We start from the raw sequence: 19,431 nt of genomic DNA on the forward strand, positions 1-19,431 counted from the left end.
ATGCCGAGGAGAAATATCCGCTTCTCCTTCCGCTTGGCGTCGAGGTAGGTCGGAGATTCGCCTTCTACAGTGACGTATTATGCAAGCGGGTGCGAGAAGAAGGTAGTAGTTGGGAGAATGGGGGTGGTTGGAGGAGAGGGCGTCGTTTGGCAATCTTAGGGGATTCCGTGGATACAATGGGATCTCAATACATCACTTCACCTAACCCGACTCCCGCCTCTCTCTCTCTCTCTCTTCTCTATCTCTCTTTCTCCGTCGTTTCTCTTTCACCTCTCCGGCCTTCCTCCTCTCGTGCCAACCTCTTTGGTTCCCGTTTCTGCGGAGCAGCACCAACGAGGCTCCCAGATGCCGTAATAGCTTAGGAGCCGACGTAATAGCTGCCACTGCCTTCCTAGAGAGAGTTATAGTTCAACAACGCAGAAATGGAATCGCGAGAGAGAAAGGAGGTGGGCGGAAGGTGAGGTAGCAGCACGGCGAAAGAGGGTGGCGTTCGCTGGGGATGGAGGCGAAGAGAACACGGAGAGGAGCCGCCGAAGAATCGCCGACCCGATGCTGAAGTATCCCGGATAAAACGACGGGGAAGGGGAGCGGGGGCGCAATAACTGCGGAGAGAAGGACGGATGATTGCGAAAATGCGAAATGTCGCATACGGCGCGATGCATTGTGGATCGCACGGAACCAAAATCGAACTTGCCGTCGGTACACGCGATTGAAAACAAAAACGTGAGCAACATCTTCGGCGAATGTGTCTCTGAGAAATAAATCTGTTGGGTTTTCTATATAGAATTTTAAGATTTGTTAGCCAAAGTTAATTATAAACAATATTTAATAATTGTAAAAGAATATTAATTGAATTTAAAGTAGAATTTGTTGAATCAAATTTATAGAAAAAATGCATAACTAGTTGTATCTTTCTCTTCATAGTGTGTGTAATTTATATAACAATTTTGATCCAAATTGTATATTTAAAAAAAAATGCTTGTAAAATATTACATATTAAATGAGAATAATATCGTTGCTATAAATAATAATACTACATTACGATAACGATAAATTTCATCAAGTAATACCATCTATACAACGTATAAAGATGTGTAAATTTCTATTTATAAATCTTTCTTTTACTTGAATTAAATTAAAAAGATTACTTTAAAAAATAAGAAAATTTATCGCGAAGGATATGCTGGCAAACATAATCGATTTAAAATATCCGCCGAGATTAGATTAATTAACGATGACAGAAAAAAAGAGTATATGTTCAGAAAAGATTTTAGAAAGATATGACCTCGTAACTAGATATAAGTAATAGTTCTCATATTTTCTTAAATAGAATCTGGTAGAGCTATTCAAATCTTATGCAGTTCCAAATACGAGTTTCAAACATACATTACATTCTTTATGCATGCCTATTAATACGAATTATAATAAAATATCTTGTCTGAGCACCTTTTATCTAATATTTGAGCCAAATGCTCCTAAAAAGATTCAATTATTCAATTCTATATTTTCATCTCACTATCGTGCAGCATGGATTAATTAATATATGTTCATAGACATAGACGCACATTATTCAATATTCATCGTAATACTTGTTCATCATTTTATCCATACTTTAATGAGTTCAATGTAAATTTGGCATTTATTTAATTTTGTTAGAATTTTAGAAACTACACACATAACCAAATGAAATTCATGCATAATGCTTTAATACATATCTCTAGAGATTTTAGATAATATTTGAATATATTTTTGCGGATATCATAAAATAACTTTTCGTCACAAAATCATTTGCATTATATTTAACAAATGCCGTTTTTGATCATTTATATGACAAATCCTGCCTTTCATTCCTCATGATGAAATGAAATAAATTCAAATAAAGGAATTTGGTATTTTGTAGTACACTAGCGTGTATTTTTTTAAGAATAACTGTGATGCATAAAGTTAATTGATACTCGGAATTGTATATCTTTATCACATTTTCATATTACATTAATTTCAATCATAGATTAGATTTTGCTACTTTTCATGGATTACCAAATAAAATTTGAAATCCACGAAGGGGAGAAGGAAACGTCGGTCAAGATAACAGTGCAAGTAATACAAAAGCCCAAGAGAATTGGAGGCACTCCTCTATCGAGCCTGCGAATCCTTTCTCCGAAAAACAATTTATCGACTACCACCCATCAAATGGATACCACCCGCCGTTGCACTACCCTTTCCAGAAGAGAAAATCACAATCACGTCTGCGACCTCTCTCATTTCTGTTTACCGTGCACCGAGGCGGGCGCGCTACGTGATGGCGAATACTGTCATCCCGCATTCCAGTCGCGAGCATCGGGAAAGATAGAAAGAATCCCGTTGCGTCGCTCGTCCCACCCGGTCCATCCCCGATTCCCCGATCCCCCATTCCCATCTGCCCGCGCCCTAGCGCGCGTAGAAGGTGCATATTCAGGAGAGAGAAGCCCGTGGAAACTCCGGGACGTTGACACCAGAAGCTGGATTCTGGACGTGGGGATGGCGGTGGTAGGTCGGACGCGACCCGTCCGTTAACATAGTATGTACCCCCGCTAGGGGTAGCGGGTGGCATGGAGTAAGACAGGAGCGGAGAGGAGAAAGCGAGATCGCAGTGTGGTGGTGCCGCGAGAGGAAAGAGCGGAGGAGGGGAAGGAAAAGAGAGACGCGAGTTATTCCAGGCATAGTGAGACGTTCGAGCAGGACAGACGTGATGCCTTCGTACCGGGCCGGACAAGGAAGACACGCTAATACACCGACATCGTCGCCGTTGTCCTCATCCTCATCCTCGTCCTCGTCGTCTTCGTCGTCGTCGTCGTAGCTGTCGACGTCGTGCGGTCATGGACCACTGTTGGTACCGTTGGAAAAGGCGTGGCGACGTCGCGTTCGCGCACCTTTGCACCTGGTGCGCCGGGGAAGACACGCCTCTCTGTGGAATTCCTCTCTCCAATCCGCCTACACACCCTCTCTTTCTCTCTCTCTCTCTATCTCTCCCTCTTTCCCTCTCTCTCTCTCTCTTTCTCTATCTCGTGTCCCTCTCAACTTCCTCCTTCTCCTCTACTCGTATCGCCGTGTGCTGCGCTTCTCCGACTTTCTCATTCGAAAGCGTTCCTCGCTCTTCCATCCTCCTTCCCTACCATCAAATGCCTAGGAGGAGATCAAGAATCTCTATTCTCTTCTACCGACAGCTTCGTGCCTCCCTCCCGTACTCCTCCTGACCACCGTTACCGGCATACTATCGCCGGCAGCAGAGAGGACGAGCCGCCGCCACCACCACCAGCATCACCACCACCACCCTACTATCATTACTACCACCGCTAGCGGATGCGTCTCCTCCTAGGCCGGTATCCTGGTTAAATCGCTACGCCAGCATGTTGCACATGTATGTGCAGTATGCACATACGCGTCCATCGCACGCATGCTCGCCGAGCTCTCAGCGTCTAGTATAAGCGTGGGCGCCGTGTCTAGTCTCGCCGGGAGAGCGCACACATCAAAGTGCGCGCGCAGTGTATTCTCTCTCTCTCTCCTTCTTTTTCACACATACACACACGCACATTTTCTTTCTCTGTCACTCTTTTTCTCTCTCCTCTAGTCGTCCGCCCACTCGATATCCGCCGGTGTCCCGACCACGTGATTCCCCTTCGTCTCCCCTCCCGCATCTCGTATAGGTTTTCATGGGAGGAAGAAGACGAAAAGAGGGAGGAAGGAAGAAGGCGGAAAAAGACGGAGCAAGAGTCTTCGGCGAAGTGCGATTACCGCAGACTCGCGGAATCCTTCGGCTTTTCTTCCCTTCTCCGTCGCGCCTCCTTTCGCCTTCTCCCCGCGCGCGCCGCATCTCATTCTCCTTTTTTCACTTCCTTCCGAGGCTACCGTCGGGATGTTCCTACGTGCACGTCTCGTAGCGAGGAACGAAAGACGTGGGTATTGATCAGAGCCTGCCGCGGCTGCGGAAGTAGCCGACATTACTTCACGGAAAACCGGCTGCCTCCTCGTATGCGCTTACTCTGTTTAACATGCGCATCCGTTCGCTTCTATTAATTAGACGGCTGCAGATACCTTTCGTTTTATGTACAATATCAAAAAACTTGCATAACACGAAAGGATGATCCAAGAAACGGAACTAAACACGCTACTGTGATAAAATGTTACACACACATCGTGAGATGGATAAAATTTCTGTTAAACATCATTCTTCATTTTAAAAGGTAAGCATCCGTTTATCTACTCATCAAATATTTTCCAGCTAATAACGGATAATAATAACTTATTATTTCCAATTATAACTGTCTTAGGAATTATATTCTGACTTATGATTGCAAAAAATTAACTCATCGTCGATTAAAAGTTCTCATGCTTTAACTTCATCTAATTAAAATCTACAATCATAATTGTAACATAATTATTCAGTTTTTTATACAGCCAAAATTGGTGACACAAAGCGCATAAATTTTTATTTATAAAACAAAAAGATATTTCGTATTTGTGATTCCAATCGACGATAAATCCGAAATAGAGAAGAATAAATGGGATAAAATTATATCACCGTGTTGTGAGAATGATAAGAGACAAGATGAAAAACAGAAAAAATCCAGCATGAATCAATGTGAGAACAGGCTCATGAATTATATCAGAGTTTCATCAAATATTTTCCAGCTAATAACGGATAATAATAACTTATTATTTCCAATTATAACTGTCTTAGGAATTATATTCTGACTTATGATTGCAAAAAATTAACTCATCGTCGATTAAAAGTTCTCATGCTTTAACTTCATCTAATTAAAATCTACAATCATAATTGTAACATAATTATTCAGTTTTTTATACAGCCAAAATTGGTGACACAAAGCGCATAAATTTTTATTTATAAAACAAAAAGATATTTCGTATTTGTGATTCCAATCGACGATAAATCCGAAATAGAGAAGAATAAATGGGATAAAATTATATCACCGTGTTGTGAGAATGATAAAAGACAAGATGAAAAACAGAAAAAATCCAGCATGAATCAATGTGAGAACAGGCTCATGAATTATATCAGAGTTTGCGATTATCTATATTTAGACTTTTTTCGATCATCAGTCTCGATTCTTATATTATTGTGGCTGAATCAAAAACGAGAAAAACTCGGTCTGAGGAAAAAAATTAATAAAGCATGAAAAGTTTTAAAATGGAAAAATTGCATGATACTGATGAATGAATACTGAACAAGAAGACATACGACGGCGGTAGAAGGATTAATAATAAGACATGCTTCTGGTTGCTGCTTGATTTCCGACGTCTCTTATTCTCTAAATTTGACAGTCGTAATGAGCACCGTCGAGCAAAAATCGCGATGTGCTGTATAAAGATGAAATGGTACCTGTCCGGCGCAAAAATGTCAAGCATCACGTGCTACCGTTTCCATTTTTTACAGTATTCATATATCTGTATAATAAAGCAGATACGTGACATTAATAATAATATGTGTGTGTGCTCACGTTTTCTATAAATAATTTCTTATGACATTATCCGCATTACAAGACACGATTCTAAATATAAATTGCATATTTCCTTTCCAATCGCGTTGTAAGATGTCAAAGTTCTCTTACATAAAATAAATATAAACGCATAGTAATCCAGAGCAAAAATCGTATTATTTGCATATTATATGTCATAAAGTATATAAATTTGAGTAAATAATAGTGTAGCAAAACGACGTTAAAATTAATCGAATAACATTCGTACACGTATGTAGATATAATCGATGTCCTCGAAGAAACGCACACACATACTGAGACGATCGTGTTTTATGGCGCATCGTAATTCAAATATCGCAGTGTATAAAATTCAAATCGCCCGTCGTAAAGCAAAAAGTCGTTCCAAGTCGAATAAGGGCGGTGCATTAGCGGCCGGACCTACGTCAGACTGCGCTTAATGTACAATAAAACAGTAAATATTTTTTCATTGTACTTCTTCGTACCAGAAAAGTATCGTTGAAAATGTCAACTTGTCAAATGTCGGCAAGATCTTCTTGACTATCGAATCAAGGCCGCAAACAACGGAAAGAAACATTAAGGTTTACGTCATCGATTAAAACTGAATCAGCTTTAATCATAATCTGACAGTGCTGTCACAGCAGTTATTTATCATAGTAGTCATTTAATGAAACAAAGTTTCAGTTGCAACTCTTTCGTAATTAATTTATTATATCATTATCTGAGAAAAAAACATCTATTATATCATATTAAAAAAATAAGAAATCTAAGACTTTGGTCGCGCCGTTTTATTAATTTTTTGCTTGATAAAATAATAAGAGTAATAATGAATTGTGTAAACTAATATATAAGTCGGCGTTTTGATTAAATATTTAAGGAAATATGATGTTCTTTAAAAAATACGATAAAACATTTTTTCATAATTCTTCAATAATAAATATCTAGTAATTAAATATAAAATTAAAAAATCTATTCTAGGTCGAATAGAGGAAATTGTTATTATTGTATTTTAAAAGTTTAATTCGTTGATTAAATATAGTTCCTTCTTCTTATGAAATATATGAATCCTTCATTTACAGAGAAAGACACAACGCTCGCATACAAAACAATAAATATATTGCATCTAATGATTTGCAGTAGAATTCTCTTTGCATGCGATCAGTAGCAAAAGCGCCGTGTTATTACGCACACACAAACGCATGCACGGCGAACTTCCAGCATGCAATTTTGTCGCATTAAAACGTCATAATGCCACAACGACACTCGCGAGGAATCAGCGGCGCATTCGCACGCGCGCGACCAAAGCCATATTAAATTAATGCTCTCCGCGATTTCGCGCGCACGCAATCGTATCTTAAAAGAAAGAAAAACTCCCGTTCCCGTCCCGCGATTGCATCACCATCCGTCCCTCCCCGCATCCAAGACCGAGTGGCGCCGAGCGGAGCGTGTTCGAGTAGTGAGATCGCGCATGCTGGCAATTATTTGCGCAGCTCCTTACCCGCGGCGCGGGTTCATTAAGACACTAATTACTGGCGTGCACGCGTGTGTGCACGTAAGAAGCGGAGTATATGTACGACGAGGTACAACACAACGGGGCCCCCGGGTGGCTTGCTCACCTTACCCTCTGCGCGAACTTCCGCGACGTTGTTCTCGCTCGCGTGTGTAGCGAGCTAGGCAACGAGAGCTCTGGCACGCTCCAGACATCTATTTACAAGGTTGCACGTCTCGGTTACGTTGTTAGACCTAACTTGGCTCCGACCGCGACCGCTTGCCTGCCGCAGTTGCCTTAGGTTAGCCTGGGGGTGAGCGTCCGCAAAACCAAACCTTACAAGCACTGTATAACGTTTCGCTGCGTCTGAAAGCTCTTCTGGGACGCATTATTCACGTGCTTCCGATGCGCCTGTTTTTCCGGACCGAATCGATAACACGCGGAGCTAATGTATTTGTTAAGAGATGATGGAGAGGATTCTTTTAAAGATAATTGAAGAATAATATAATGCTCATTATTATAAGAGTATTTTTAGATTTGAAAACTGTATCGTCGGCATTATTATATTATTTATAAATTATTCGCATAAGAAATTAGAATAAATTAGAATATGTAGCACGATTTATAAAAAAATAGTACCAATTATTATTTTATATTGGAATCAATCTATAACAAACAACAATATACTAATGAAACTAGTAACGGCAGCACGAATAAAAAGATTCCACAATCCATAAAAAATATTTAATATACATTAAATGATATATAAAAATTAATTAAACATATATAAAATAAAATTCCGTCGTTATTATTATAAATATAATAATAATGACGAGATTTTATTTTTCTATCATCTCATTGCACGTGCAACATGCGGCATGGAAACTGTTGCAGCAGCCACGTGGTGTATCGCGAGAGAGGCTGCGTTTCCCACGGGCGGGGAATGACAGGGGTGTATACGGTCGGCCGATCAGTAGGTAGAGGGGTTGTTTAGAGCGAGCGAAAGAGAGGAAGACAGACGGAGAAAGGGGAGAGGTGGAGAAACACCGAGGAGGGGTGAAAAGCACGTGGCGCAGGCGACGCGCGCCTCTCTGCTACGGGTGGCTGTATATCTATCGGGCTTTCCACCCCCAGCATCCCCCCCACTTGTTGTGCTTTACCGTGTTGTGTTGCTATGTTGCCTTGTATATCGAGAAAGTTCAACGCCGGCTAGACGATGTTTCCCATCTGCCGGATTTACCGGCATCAGAATCAACAGGCTTTCTCCCGTCACTGTCCTCAAGAAAGCGCGAAGAAAGTGTCTCTTTCTGGATGAAATTCAGACTTAGAGATAATGCGAATTTTCAGATAGGATATTTCGGCGTCGCGAAAATAATCCCCTTTCGCAAAATTCGCAACATAGATAAATGCGGCGGAATTTTTCTTGCGATTCAATGAAAATTTTTGAAATAACGAACATTCTTATGATTCATCGTTTATGACAAACGTTACCTTAAATTTTAATATAGTTGACCGATGACAAAACAATTTAATACAAAATTCAATAATAATTTTGAATTATATCACAAAGCTTTTGCAAGTTAAAAAAACCTTGTTATATTAATATTAATAATTATGCCTATTATGAAGAGACGGCAAACCGAATTCTTGAAGGGGATGTATGATTATTGGTCGACCCTCTTTGCTGGAGTGTACCATGGAATATTAAGGAGCAGCCCTAAAGGGAATATTCTGAGCACCGGCATGAGAAAACTTTTGGGTAATATCGAATAGTTTGAAAATTTTAGTTTTGTTATATAATTTAGAAACAAGAGTTAAAAATTATAGCTTTTTTTTATTTTATGTTTATCTACCAGCATATGTAATCCTAAATACATTTGCTTTATTAAATAAAGCAAATATTTTGTTAAAAATTATTTGTGTTGAATGATAAAATTTTTTTTTTTTTTCATTTATTCCTTCACACACACACACATTTATTCTTTCATTATATATTTCATCAAAAGTACCTTAAAGCGAACTTTTCGCGATCCCGATCGCCCCTCGAGATTTAAATTCTCCTTTAACATCGGAGCAATTTCTTTTCACAGCAATCGCAAGCGTTTAATTGGTCCAACGGAGAGGCAGGTGGCTACATTAATTGCACCGGATTGCCAGCAGTACGACGAGCTGGTCAGGATGCCTAATCATGGGGGTTGTGCGGCGATAGGTCGGTCCGACGCGGCAGAAAAGGCGTCTCGCATTGAATGCTAAACAAAAGCTAATTTATATCCGGAGGTCGAGACTAACGCTGGAGATCGGGAGATGAATGGCTGTTCACCTTGCATACCAAGTGGCAAGCCGAGTCCTTCAGGACCGCGGAGTTAAAGATCTTGGAGGGAATGTTCCCCGTGGAATAGTTGCTTGTATCTTCAAATATCGCGTACGAGACGGCGAACTGGATTTTAGGAGCTCGTCAAAAGGCGCTCGATCGCTGCTTGATTTCTATTCAGGCGGCACGTAAATTTAAACGCCGTGAATAATTTTCATCTTAAAATATCTAACAATCAACCCTTTACAACGTTCTCTTTCAGTAAGTAAATTCAGGAAAGTAAATTCTAAGCGAGATAATTTCTAGTAAAGTTTTAAGATTCAGAGGCTGCAAGAGCAATGTATTTAGATAGTAATTTTAGATAATCTGAAGGCGTAAAAATTTTACACAGAGAAATCGAAACAAACAATATACAAATGTAATAAAATTTCTTTGAAAAATCCACGTCTCACATGCAGAGATTCTCTTTAATACTTAATTTATATTATTATTCGTAATTCGTAAGTTTTGTCGCGCAGAGTTGAAGAGCGCGGAATGAATATTCCGGTTTCTATCGATTTGTGGAAGGAAAAAATTTCCGAGCACGTATTACTAGTGACGAGCAGGATTCGCATCGCGAGCTTTCGAATCTACGCGGTTTAATCTATCATTGCGACGGCGAGACGAGAAGCCGGAGTAACTAGTACGGAATAATTAATAAATGCGAGGTGCATTAGTATGCGTTGCGGAGGATGAGTTCGTGCGGACCTGGAGTCGGATGAGTCGGGCCCGGGGCTAGAGAGAGAATTATAAAATAATAAAGAGAAAATTACGTAATGTGAGGATCAGATGAGAATTAGAGGACAATGAAGACGGGGTAAACCTCCCGTCTAAAGATGGGGGGGGGGGGGGGGGGAAGGGGTGAAACGGCGTTTGCTGGGGATGGAGGACCAGACGTCTTAATGTCTGCATCGTCGGAAACTCGTCCCTCGCGCATGACTATCTCTGCGACCCTTACATCTTTCCGATAAGAACCTTAAGTCCCGAAGATAAATTCGACTCTTTCTAAACCTTTGATATCCCGAATTTTCCAGCGTGTTAGTGTCTGGCGCAAATCGGTATATCTAATTATTCACGAAGAATAGGACTCAAATTTTTATCGTTCCACAAGATATCCCGTAAGTGACATGTCTCGTATATACGATTTGTGACCTCGACTATCTTGTAAAAATAAACGTCTGTCGCCGAATGGCATAACGCAAAAGAAAATTTTCACAGCAGTATCTTAAGATATCCAATAAAAACAGCAGAAATAAGTGATCTGTCTCATCAGAAAAATTATGAATAAATAACTAATGTTGTTTTTAAATCAAACATGTGCGATACAACTCTTGCAACACCTTTTCCAATTCTAAAAAAATTTCCAACATCTATTTTGCATTTTATAGAGATAACATTATGTAAAGCAATGCATTTATTTTTAATATTTTATTTCATTCACGACATTAAAAGTCTCACTACTACATAGTCTTTCGCAACTCTTTCATTATGAGAGCTGGTGAAATGTCGCGAGACTTATCGAAATGGAATACGATGTCGCCGCGGGTGCTAATCGGGGATTCTAATTAGTAGTCAGCCAGCGCAGGCCCGACGCGACTTTGTAAATGGTAACAATGTTATGTAATTAGGTAAAAAGTTCTGTAATCAAGAAGTAGATCTTGTGCCGAGCCGGCCGCCATACCATCGCGCGCTCTCGTCTCTGATCCTCCCACCCTCATTCGTATTAAAATAGTCTCGCTAGGAAAGCGTGCGTTGTGCTCTGCATATCTTAAAACCCAGGGGCTGGCTGCGGGAACGGTCTAAGAGCCACCACCCGTTCTGATTTTTGCCGCGATTCATATTACTACAGGCGTGGCTGAGATTATGAGAGCGGTATGAGAGAATCAACGCTCTTATACATTCCAGAGTCAAAAGCGAAACAATTCATGCCTTGCAGCATCGAAAGTCGCGCGCGAGAGTTTGATTTTGAACGGATAAGATCGACGCGAGAGAACTGGTAGAAGTGATACATGTATCGCTACGCATTGCTTCCTGAGATGCTGACAAATGCATACGTGATTGCAACAAGCGAACGTACTGCACCGTCGTTGTCACGTAGACATATGCGATAGCGCAATTTGTGTTTACGACTACACGTAACGCCATGCGTAAAAGGAGCTGCGGTACGTTAGGTAAGCATACGCGTATATGCACGCATGAGATCATCGGTCGCGTACGCTCGCGGAAACGCTGACGTCAGTGGTTTCGGTTGCTTTTGTTATTTTTGTAAACGATCGCGCTCGATATGATGATATCAGGAAGACAAATGCCGATTGTGCACGTGCGCCTGACGATCCGTACATGTTTAATTCTCTCCTTACTTAAACAAAGTATGTCACTCGTTACAAAAATAGAATTATTATTGAAAATCATAGCTGAAGCTCATCAAAATTTTCATATATACATGTATATATAATTTTGCATTTAATGGAGTTTTATCCCATTCAACACTTTATATTCAAAATGTTATATATGTATACAATAAATCAGGGTTTTGATTAGTCGAAAAATCTATAATTGAAAAATAAAGCAATACAATCATAAGATGTATAATTTTTCATATTTCCAAATGCAAATTCAATAAGCCAGAGAGAAAGAGAAAGAGAAAGAGAGAGAGAGAGAGAGAGCTCTGCATTATATAGTTTTTCTTATTAAATAAATATTACAAAAATGTGTGAGTTCTTATGTAATAACAGCATGATCACATCGCATTGTGCCATATAAAATATCATCGTATCCGAACATGTGTAAAGACGCGCGCCGTGCAATCCACATCGTAAAGATTGGAGATCGGCACGCGATTGACAAAGGCAAATAATATGCAAATCAACGAACATTAAAATTGTTGGCAAATGGCACAAATTATGACGCGAGTCATTGGCAGAGATTATGCGAGTCGTGCAGCATGTGAGTCATGCATAATGATACGTGAATATGAAACTTTGTACACGCAAAAAATATTCATCACATTGTCACGTACTCGTAAATAATTTCCAATAATAATCAAATCTTAGCACACAAATTTAGGATGCCGCAAGACAGGAGAATGATTCGCCGAGAAAATTAAAACATCGAATGATTCGCAAGAAGATATAAAAAAAACCATCTAAGCATTTGACGAGACGTTCGCTCATTAAGGTCTCCTACGAGTGAGTAACGGGAATGTCGCGGAGGGGATGCGAAACTCGACACGGCGGAATTAAATAAAAATAAAACGCGAGATAATAACGTTAGCGAAGGAGCCGAGAACCCAAGACAAATAGTCGAGGGAAAACAAAGCGTATTATAAATACCGGGTGACAGGACGAGTGGTACGGGGGAGTGAGCGTAAGCGCAAGAGGGTAGTCGGCCACGTTGGTCGAAGGGTGGAGGTTTTCGAGGAGGGGGTGACGATATAGTAGCCGACGACTCTTGGGAGAAAACGCTCGAGAAAGCAGCGACCCCGCCAGCATTTTTGCTACCTGCCGACACAATGAGCCGCCGGATTTCTTTTCTCGTTCCTACCCTTCCTTCCTCATCCCTCGGAGCGACGCGAGCATTCTTACCCGCCGGAATTATAAATTTGACGCATTTACCCTCGCGAGAATTATAGCCAATAATCTCGAAATCGTATTACGACCGAAATATGCAATCAATTGATTGAGAAAAATAAATCTGAGATTATTTCCTATGAAACTACATTTGTTACGAAAAATTTTTTTTTTCTATTTCATAAAAATTCGTAAATCTTTGAATAATTTCTCTATATCTTCGAGAAAAAATAAATCTATAGTTTATATGTATTTTTACTATCTAGTTGAAGACTATATTCCGCACAACTATATATTTCTCATATAAGATTATAAATATAATCTACGTAATAAGTTAGCAAAAACACTTACACTAGGACGACCGTGGCCGCGTGGATTCAGCTGCCAGGGAACTGTCGATGGCTGAAAATGCTCCTTTCCCCACGAACCGTTGTCAAACGGATTTTCACCAATGTGTCCCTGAAACAAAATAAGTATTATAATTAGTAAGATGTATATAATAGCATATCGTAATAATACATCTAAAAAAAAATAACACGAGTATACATAACAAATTTATCTGTATATAAAAATGCAAATAAAGATATATTCTGCCAAAAAGAAATGGTTTCTTTGAAATACTCACAATTAACAATAAACTGCAAAGATCGTTAATAAATTTTTGATGAGAGAGGTACATGGAATTACTTGTATGATTGCGGATTTTTATTCTCACGTCTCGATAAACAAGAAAAGTTACACGGCAGGCCAGGTCGAGGGGCATCGATCTTCGAGGCTCCCAAAAGTTTCAAAGTTTTTTCGACGCTTTTCCGCACGCCGCGTCTCGCCGCTTGCCGGCGAGCTTATTTTTGTAATATATTCCGCGAGCCGCGGCGTCTCCCCCACCTCTCTTTCTCGACTTTGCACCCCGTAAGCCTTATTTTTCTTTTAACTTTATTTTTAACCTAGAATCTCTTCCGACGGTAAGGTGGCACGCACATAAATCACCGGATATAATGAGAACACTTCGTCTTCGGGTGCTTCGCCCTCTCGGTCGCAGACGCATCTTTTGCGCGGAACGGCTATTATATTATTCGTTGCTTCGCCGCGGAAATCGGCCGCCTTTATATTAATATTCATTTCCCGCATGAGGTGACACTGGCATTTCGCGCGAAATAAAGAGCGCTGGTCGATCTATAAAAAAAAAAAAAAACTTCAAAGATCCATAACGGAAAGAATACACGCGAGCAAATGTAATTTAAATATGATATTTTACTAAACGTCACACAATGGTAGTATTTTATGTGCTATTGAAACTGGCGATATTTTATGTTCCGTATTTTATGATGTAAAGTTTTATTTACATTGCCGTTATTTTAAATCGCGTTTTTCGCCGTAAAAAACGAGACATCATATGTTGCTAGATTTATTAAAACATATATGAGGCACGCTTTTTGATGCAGTTGTTCTCAATTCTTTTTGACCTATGGATAAATTTATAATATTGTCGCGATAAATTCATAAATGTAATTACGATTACTTGTAAATAATTTTAGATATATTATTTATTGTAAATATGCGTCAATAATAAAATCTTGTTCAAAGTAATGTCATCTTCTTCTTGAGAACTATTACTCTAATAAATTATTTGACGTAAGAGTCCATCATTTGAACTAAGAATCGATTATATTTAAAGTTTAAAAGTTGGCCAGAATCATAATGATGCAACCGTAATGATTTACAGGAATCAGCGTAGAATATGACCGAGATCCTAAATTATTTTGGCACGGTATAATTAGCTAAATTTCCGTTCAAATGTATGCGTTACGCAAATCTTAGAAATACGCCTGCAAATGTCACTGCATAGATAGAAACGCGAACGAATAAAAAAAAAATATAATTATCTCCTTGTGCATTTTAAAATATTTCAATTTTTAAATAAATATTACATACAATGCATACAATAATATCATTCTCGAATGTTAAGCTCATCGAAGAAACGGGAGAATAGTTTCGACACAAAATTCGTATGAAAATAGAAACAAATCTTCAACCGTGTTAAATAATCCGCAAAGTTACGGAGACTTTGAAATCGTAAATTTTAAAGCGAGTCACAGGGACGCCTGATCGATTTCTATGAGAAGTCGGCATCGACCCAAGGGGTGTAATTACAAAATGTAACTCCGTTTATTTCCACGCGTGACGCGTGTAGGGTGGCAAGGTAATGTGTAACGATCGTCGCGCTCGGTCGATGAAACTTGCTTGCCAGCGGCTGTCTTTCACCGCTTGTCTGTCTCTCCTTGTTCCTTTAGTCCTCCTACTTTTTCCCTTTCTCTTTCTCTAAAAAGAGAGCCTCGTATGTTCTCCGTATACGAGGCGCAGAAATAAACAGTCGCGGTAGAAAATACTGAACCGGATAGCATATATAAATATGTGGAGGCTATTGAAGCACATTGTACGCGCGGTACATTTGCATGAGCCAGCCGAGTTCTCAACGCGCAGCTGGACATACATGCACGCGACAAAAGAAAACGCGCAAACAAAACACGCGATGCACACCACCGTTTCTCGCTCTTGTCGTCATGCTGGTCGTCGTCATCCCGCGCTCGGCATCATAGAGAATGTTGTATATTAAGTATTGTGTCCCGTGGAAATAAACAAACGGATCTCTTACCGTTACGCGACAAAACCGAAGATCCAACGTCCTTCCCTCTCGATATGTTCATTGTCAAATCGCGTCACGTGCGCCAACGACGACGTGCTGCAAGGCAGAAAATTGACGGCGATTTTAATTAACTTCTCTGTTACCGTATCCAGACGAGATCAGTTGTAGTTATATAATGCCTTTTATATTTATATATAATTATTAACGCGTAAAAATTGTGCATGGATGATGCCAATACAGAGAATATGGATTTATTTTTTGCAAAATAACACTTGCATTGTTACAATTCATTTTTTACTTGATTTATAAAAAATCTTCAAGATAATTGTGAATAATATATTTTAGGAAATCATATCAATAATATATATTGAGAAGTATAAGAAATTAATTTATTTATTACGTATGTTTTTAGGCAAAGCAACTACGAAATTAATACAGAGATATTATTTCATGAACCTTCGATCTCATTGCAACAGAATGGAACAAGTAATTATTCAAGTGTATTAGCTAATTTGATTATTTATAAGCGCAAATTAAAATAAATATTTATATCTGATAACGCGCATTTCTCATAAATGTTTCACCAATATTGAGTAATACTAAAAATTGCCATCAACAATTTATAAAGAAGCAAATATGTTAATAACATGAAAAATAAACACAACATTCTTTTTATTATGAAAATGATTTAATCTGATATATGACATAATATTTTCACGCCACGAGCTAATAATAATTTGAATATAAATCACGTGGTTACGATCGCAGCCGCGTGTCTCCGTAGCTCTGTATTAAGCGAAGCTCTAACCGCGACCTAATTCGAAGATAAGATAAGTCGTTAAGTGCATGGCGCGGCAGCCCCTCGCGATACTACCCGGTGTTTTATTGCCGCGGCGGCCCACCCACCCCCACGGTCCTCTCCTTCGAGGCACGGCGAGATTTATTGTAAAATTCGATAGATATTGCCAATTACAACCCCCGCGGCGCCTACCATCGGCGCGACGCGGCCCGCGCTATCGACAGAGACGGGAACAGGCACCTCCCGGTTGCGCCTCGAGAATTTTAAATGCGTTTTATGTACAGAGACGCGCGACGTAGTACGTTGCATAAATCCGTTCCCCTGAAAATATGATTACGATCATTCCCTTCTCTCCCTTCTTCCTTCCTCTGTACTATGCGAGAATGAGAGAAGAAACGAGAGGATGAATGGGAGGAACGACCTGCCGTCCCACCATCACCCCCGTGAACACCCTCAGACACGGCACAACGATAAAACATTTCATTTCGTTTCGAGTGTCTCACGAGGAGGTCGAATAATCTCGTCAATTATTATTTTTACTACTGCCTTCTACATGCTAATTTTTCGCACGTATAACGCGTCTCCAGGATCATTCGCCGGACGACAAAATGTCTCGTCTGAAATGGCGCTCTCGAATGATGAATATGCAATCTGTTCGGTCATCCCCCGACATCGACACAGTTCGAGTAATTGGGAAATTCGAATTTACGATTTGATTATTTACGGAATTACCGAACGACTGTAAATATAAATGGATTTTTTGCGCGAAACAATACGGATGGTGGACAGATTCACATTAAACTGACATAAATGATGAAATCATGAAGATATTTCAGCTGGTAATTTAATAATTAATATACAACAACGAAGTCAATATCAATAAATTTATGCCAAATCTAGGTAATAGGACTAATTTATCACTTTAGTCAATGTGCCATTAACGGAAACCATTTGTCACGTCATCTGAATGTTTAAACCAGCATTCGTCAATATGTATATTATTACCGTTAAACTCACGTCAACTTTTAATTTGACTTCTTTAACCGTAAACCTCTCTAAAGTTGCTAATTTTATCTCAATGACTTTAGTTTGACGGCAGTGTTTTTCACTATTATATTATGACAATATCTGCAATACCACTTACTTGCATTTGCTTTTACTTTTCTATTTTGTAACTATTATAAAAAAAAAGAAAGTATCCTTTAATATCTTACTTTTAATTTTAAATAAAAATATTCTCTAATTACACAAAAAAGCCATTTAAATGACAAACATAAGATAATAATGAAATAATATCAGATTATAAGTTTTTATCCGTTAGATAAAAATCGATAATATGATGACCGTGACTATAAGATCTCTCTCTCTCTCTCTTTCGCGTAACTTTTTTAACAAGAAAAAACTAGATAAATAACACAAAGCTTATGTCACCGACAATTTTTATCCGTCCAATCGTTAGCTCATATAGCGCCGACAAATAGACGCGCTTTCGGATGCGGTCGTCCGAACGAACGAGTTACGATCGCGGGGCTTCTAAAAATAAATATGTTGTTTATTCACAAGTAAACCGGATGCCGTTGTTTGCTTTGGAGCAAATTGTTTTGTTAAGTTTTGCCGAGCGAGAACGAGCCGCGGATGACTCGCCTCCACGTGTACGCGCGAAAGACAGAAACGTGTGCGATATGAAGACGGGACACGAGGGACAACGAGAGGAGCACGACGAAGTCGACCGTCCCGTTTTCTCTGTGCTTTTTCCGGTCTGTTTTGCTCTTCCGCTCGTGATGCTAGAGAAGCCTCCAGCTGTACGTTGATTCTAACACTAATAACCGGTGCTCACACTATGGTCCGTACAACATGTGAAGACGCGACGAACAGCTGACGCTGTAATCGCGATTCTCGTAGTGATAGCCGGATTGCGTCAGGCGACTCGTAATTTGCATTACGATGACTCATGAGTCAAAAATAAGATTTATACTGACACTGACATCTCATGCCGAGATGTAAGAATATTATCATTTCGCGTCGTTATTATCACAAGAATATACGTTTAATAATCGTGATAATAAAATAGATGACTTATATATTACAACCTGTATATTTAGAATATATTCTTAAAATTATTTAATTATATTATTTAATTTACCTAATGTATAAGTAATGTTATAAATTTTACTCATTTCAGGGTCACTCAAAGAAAATTATAAAAATTTGTATGTTATAATTATGAAACATGTTTTTTTTTTTGTAATTAAATTTGTATAAATCAATATCGTACTTTATGTAGACAAATGTAAAATTTCGTTTTGCGATCTAATAAATGTGTATGTGCCAAAATAAACTAATAAACTACGTAGACTTGAAGATAAGGACCAAGTCGATTCCCACGATTCGCGGACTCATTTCCATTGATATTTGTGTATAATAACGTTAAAGTTACGCTATTTTCAGCCGAAGAACCAAAGTGAACATTGTAATGCTCTCCTGGCCATTCGTGCCCGCTGCAACACGCGAGATATTCTTAGCATCCACTTCGCAGGCATAAAGTTGCGATATGCATGGATTCCCCGCATTCACGTTTACTTTCTAGAGCGGCGCTGTGCATAATGCAAACAACGTGTAATATATCCGCACCGAAGATAGAACACTAGCAGCATATTCGAACTATTATTCTAACAGTTAACTGTTGAATATTACTTTATCGCACCGTATTAGAAACGTATTTTCTCTATGGAATTATTAAAAGATTGGTTCATAGTCTGATGATATGAATTAACGTCTGTAATAAATAAATATTTTGTAATTTCGTTGTTTTTTTAAAATACGAATATTTTTTTCTTTGTTTTCATTAATTTAATATGATACGGAGTAGATAATGCAATATGCATATTTTTCAATAATCTACATTTTATATTTTGTAATAAAAAATAAAAATTTATAAAAGAATGAATTACGTTTGCACATAAAAAAATTTTGAATTTTAATTGTTAAACGAATTTTAATTTCAATTAATTATTACCTAATTATTATCTAACTTAAAAGTATATATTAAAATATAAATTATTATATATATTAATTAAAATAAAATTAT

General features: G+C 38.8%; 1 protein-coding gene and 1 long non-coding RNA gene across 2 annotated transcripts in view; one reads left to right on the forward strand and one right to left on the reverse strand.

Annotated features, from left to right (window-relative positions):
- The window catches only part of LOC115235694 (forkhead box protein P1-like), a 288,332-nt gene that overhangs the window by 130,444 nt on the left and 138,457 nt on the right, over positions 1 to 19,431 (reverse strand). The window contains exon 2 of the mRNA XM_029807634.1: positions 13,252 to 13,359. Within this exon, the coding sequence (XP_029663494.1) occupies positions 13,252 to 13,359 (108 nt within the window). The remainder of the gene's footprint in view (positions 1 to 13,251; positions 13,360 to 19,431) is intronic.
- LOC115235695 lies at positions 3,823 to 10,128 on the forward strand. Its single transcript, XR_003884076.1, has 3 exons — positions 3,823 to 4,220; positions 8,611 to 8,740; positions 9,072 to 10,128. It is a non-coding gene; the product is annotated as an uncharacterized LOC115235695 (long non-coding RNA).

Source organism: Formica exsecta, unplaced genomic scaffold (assembly GCF_003651465.1).
Source record: "Formica exsecta isolate Colony F162 unplaced genomic scaffold, ASM365146v1 scaffold233, whole genome shotgun sequence".
Classification (NCBI taxonomy): Eukaryota; Metazoa; Arthropoda; class Insecta; order Hymenoptera; family Formicidae; genus Formica; species Formica exsecta.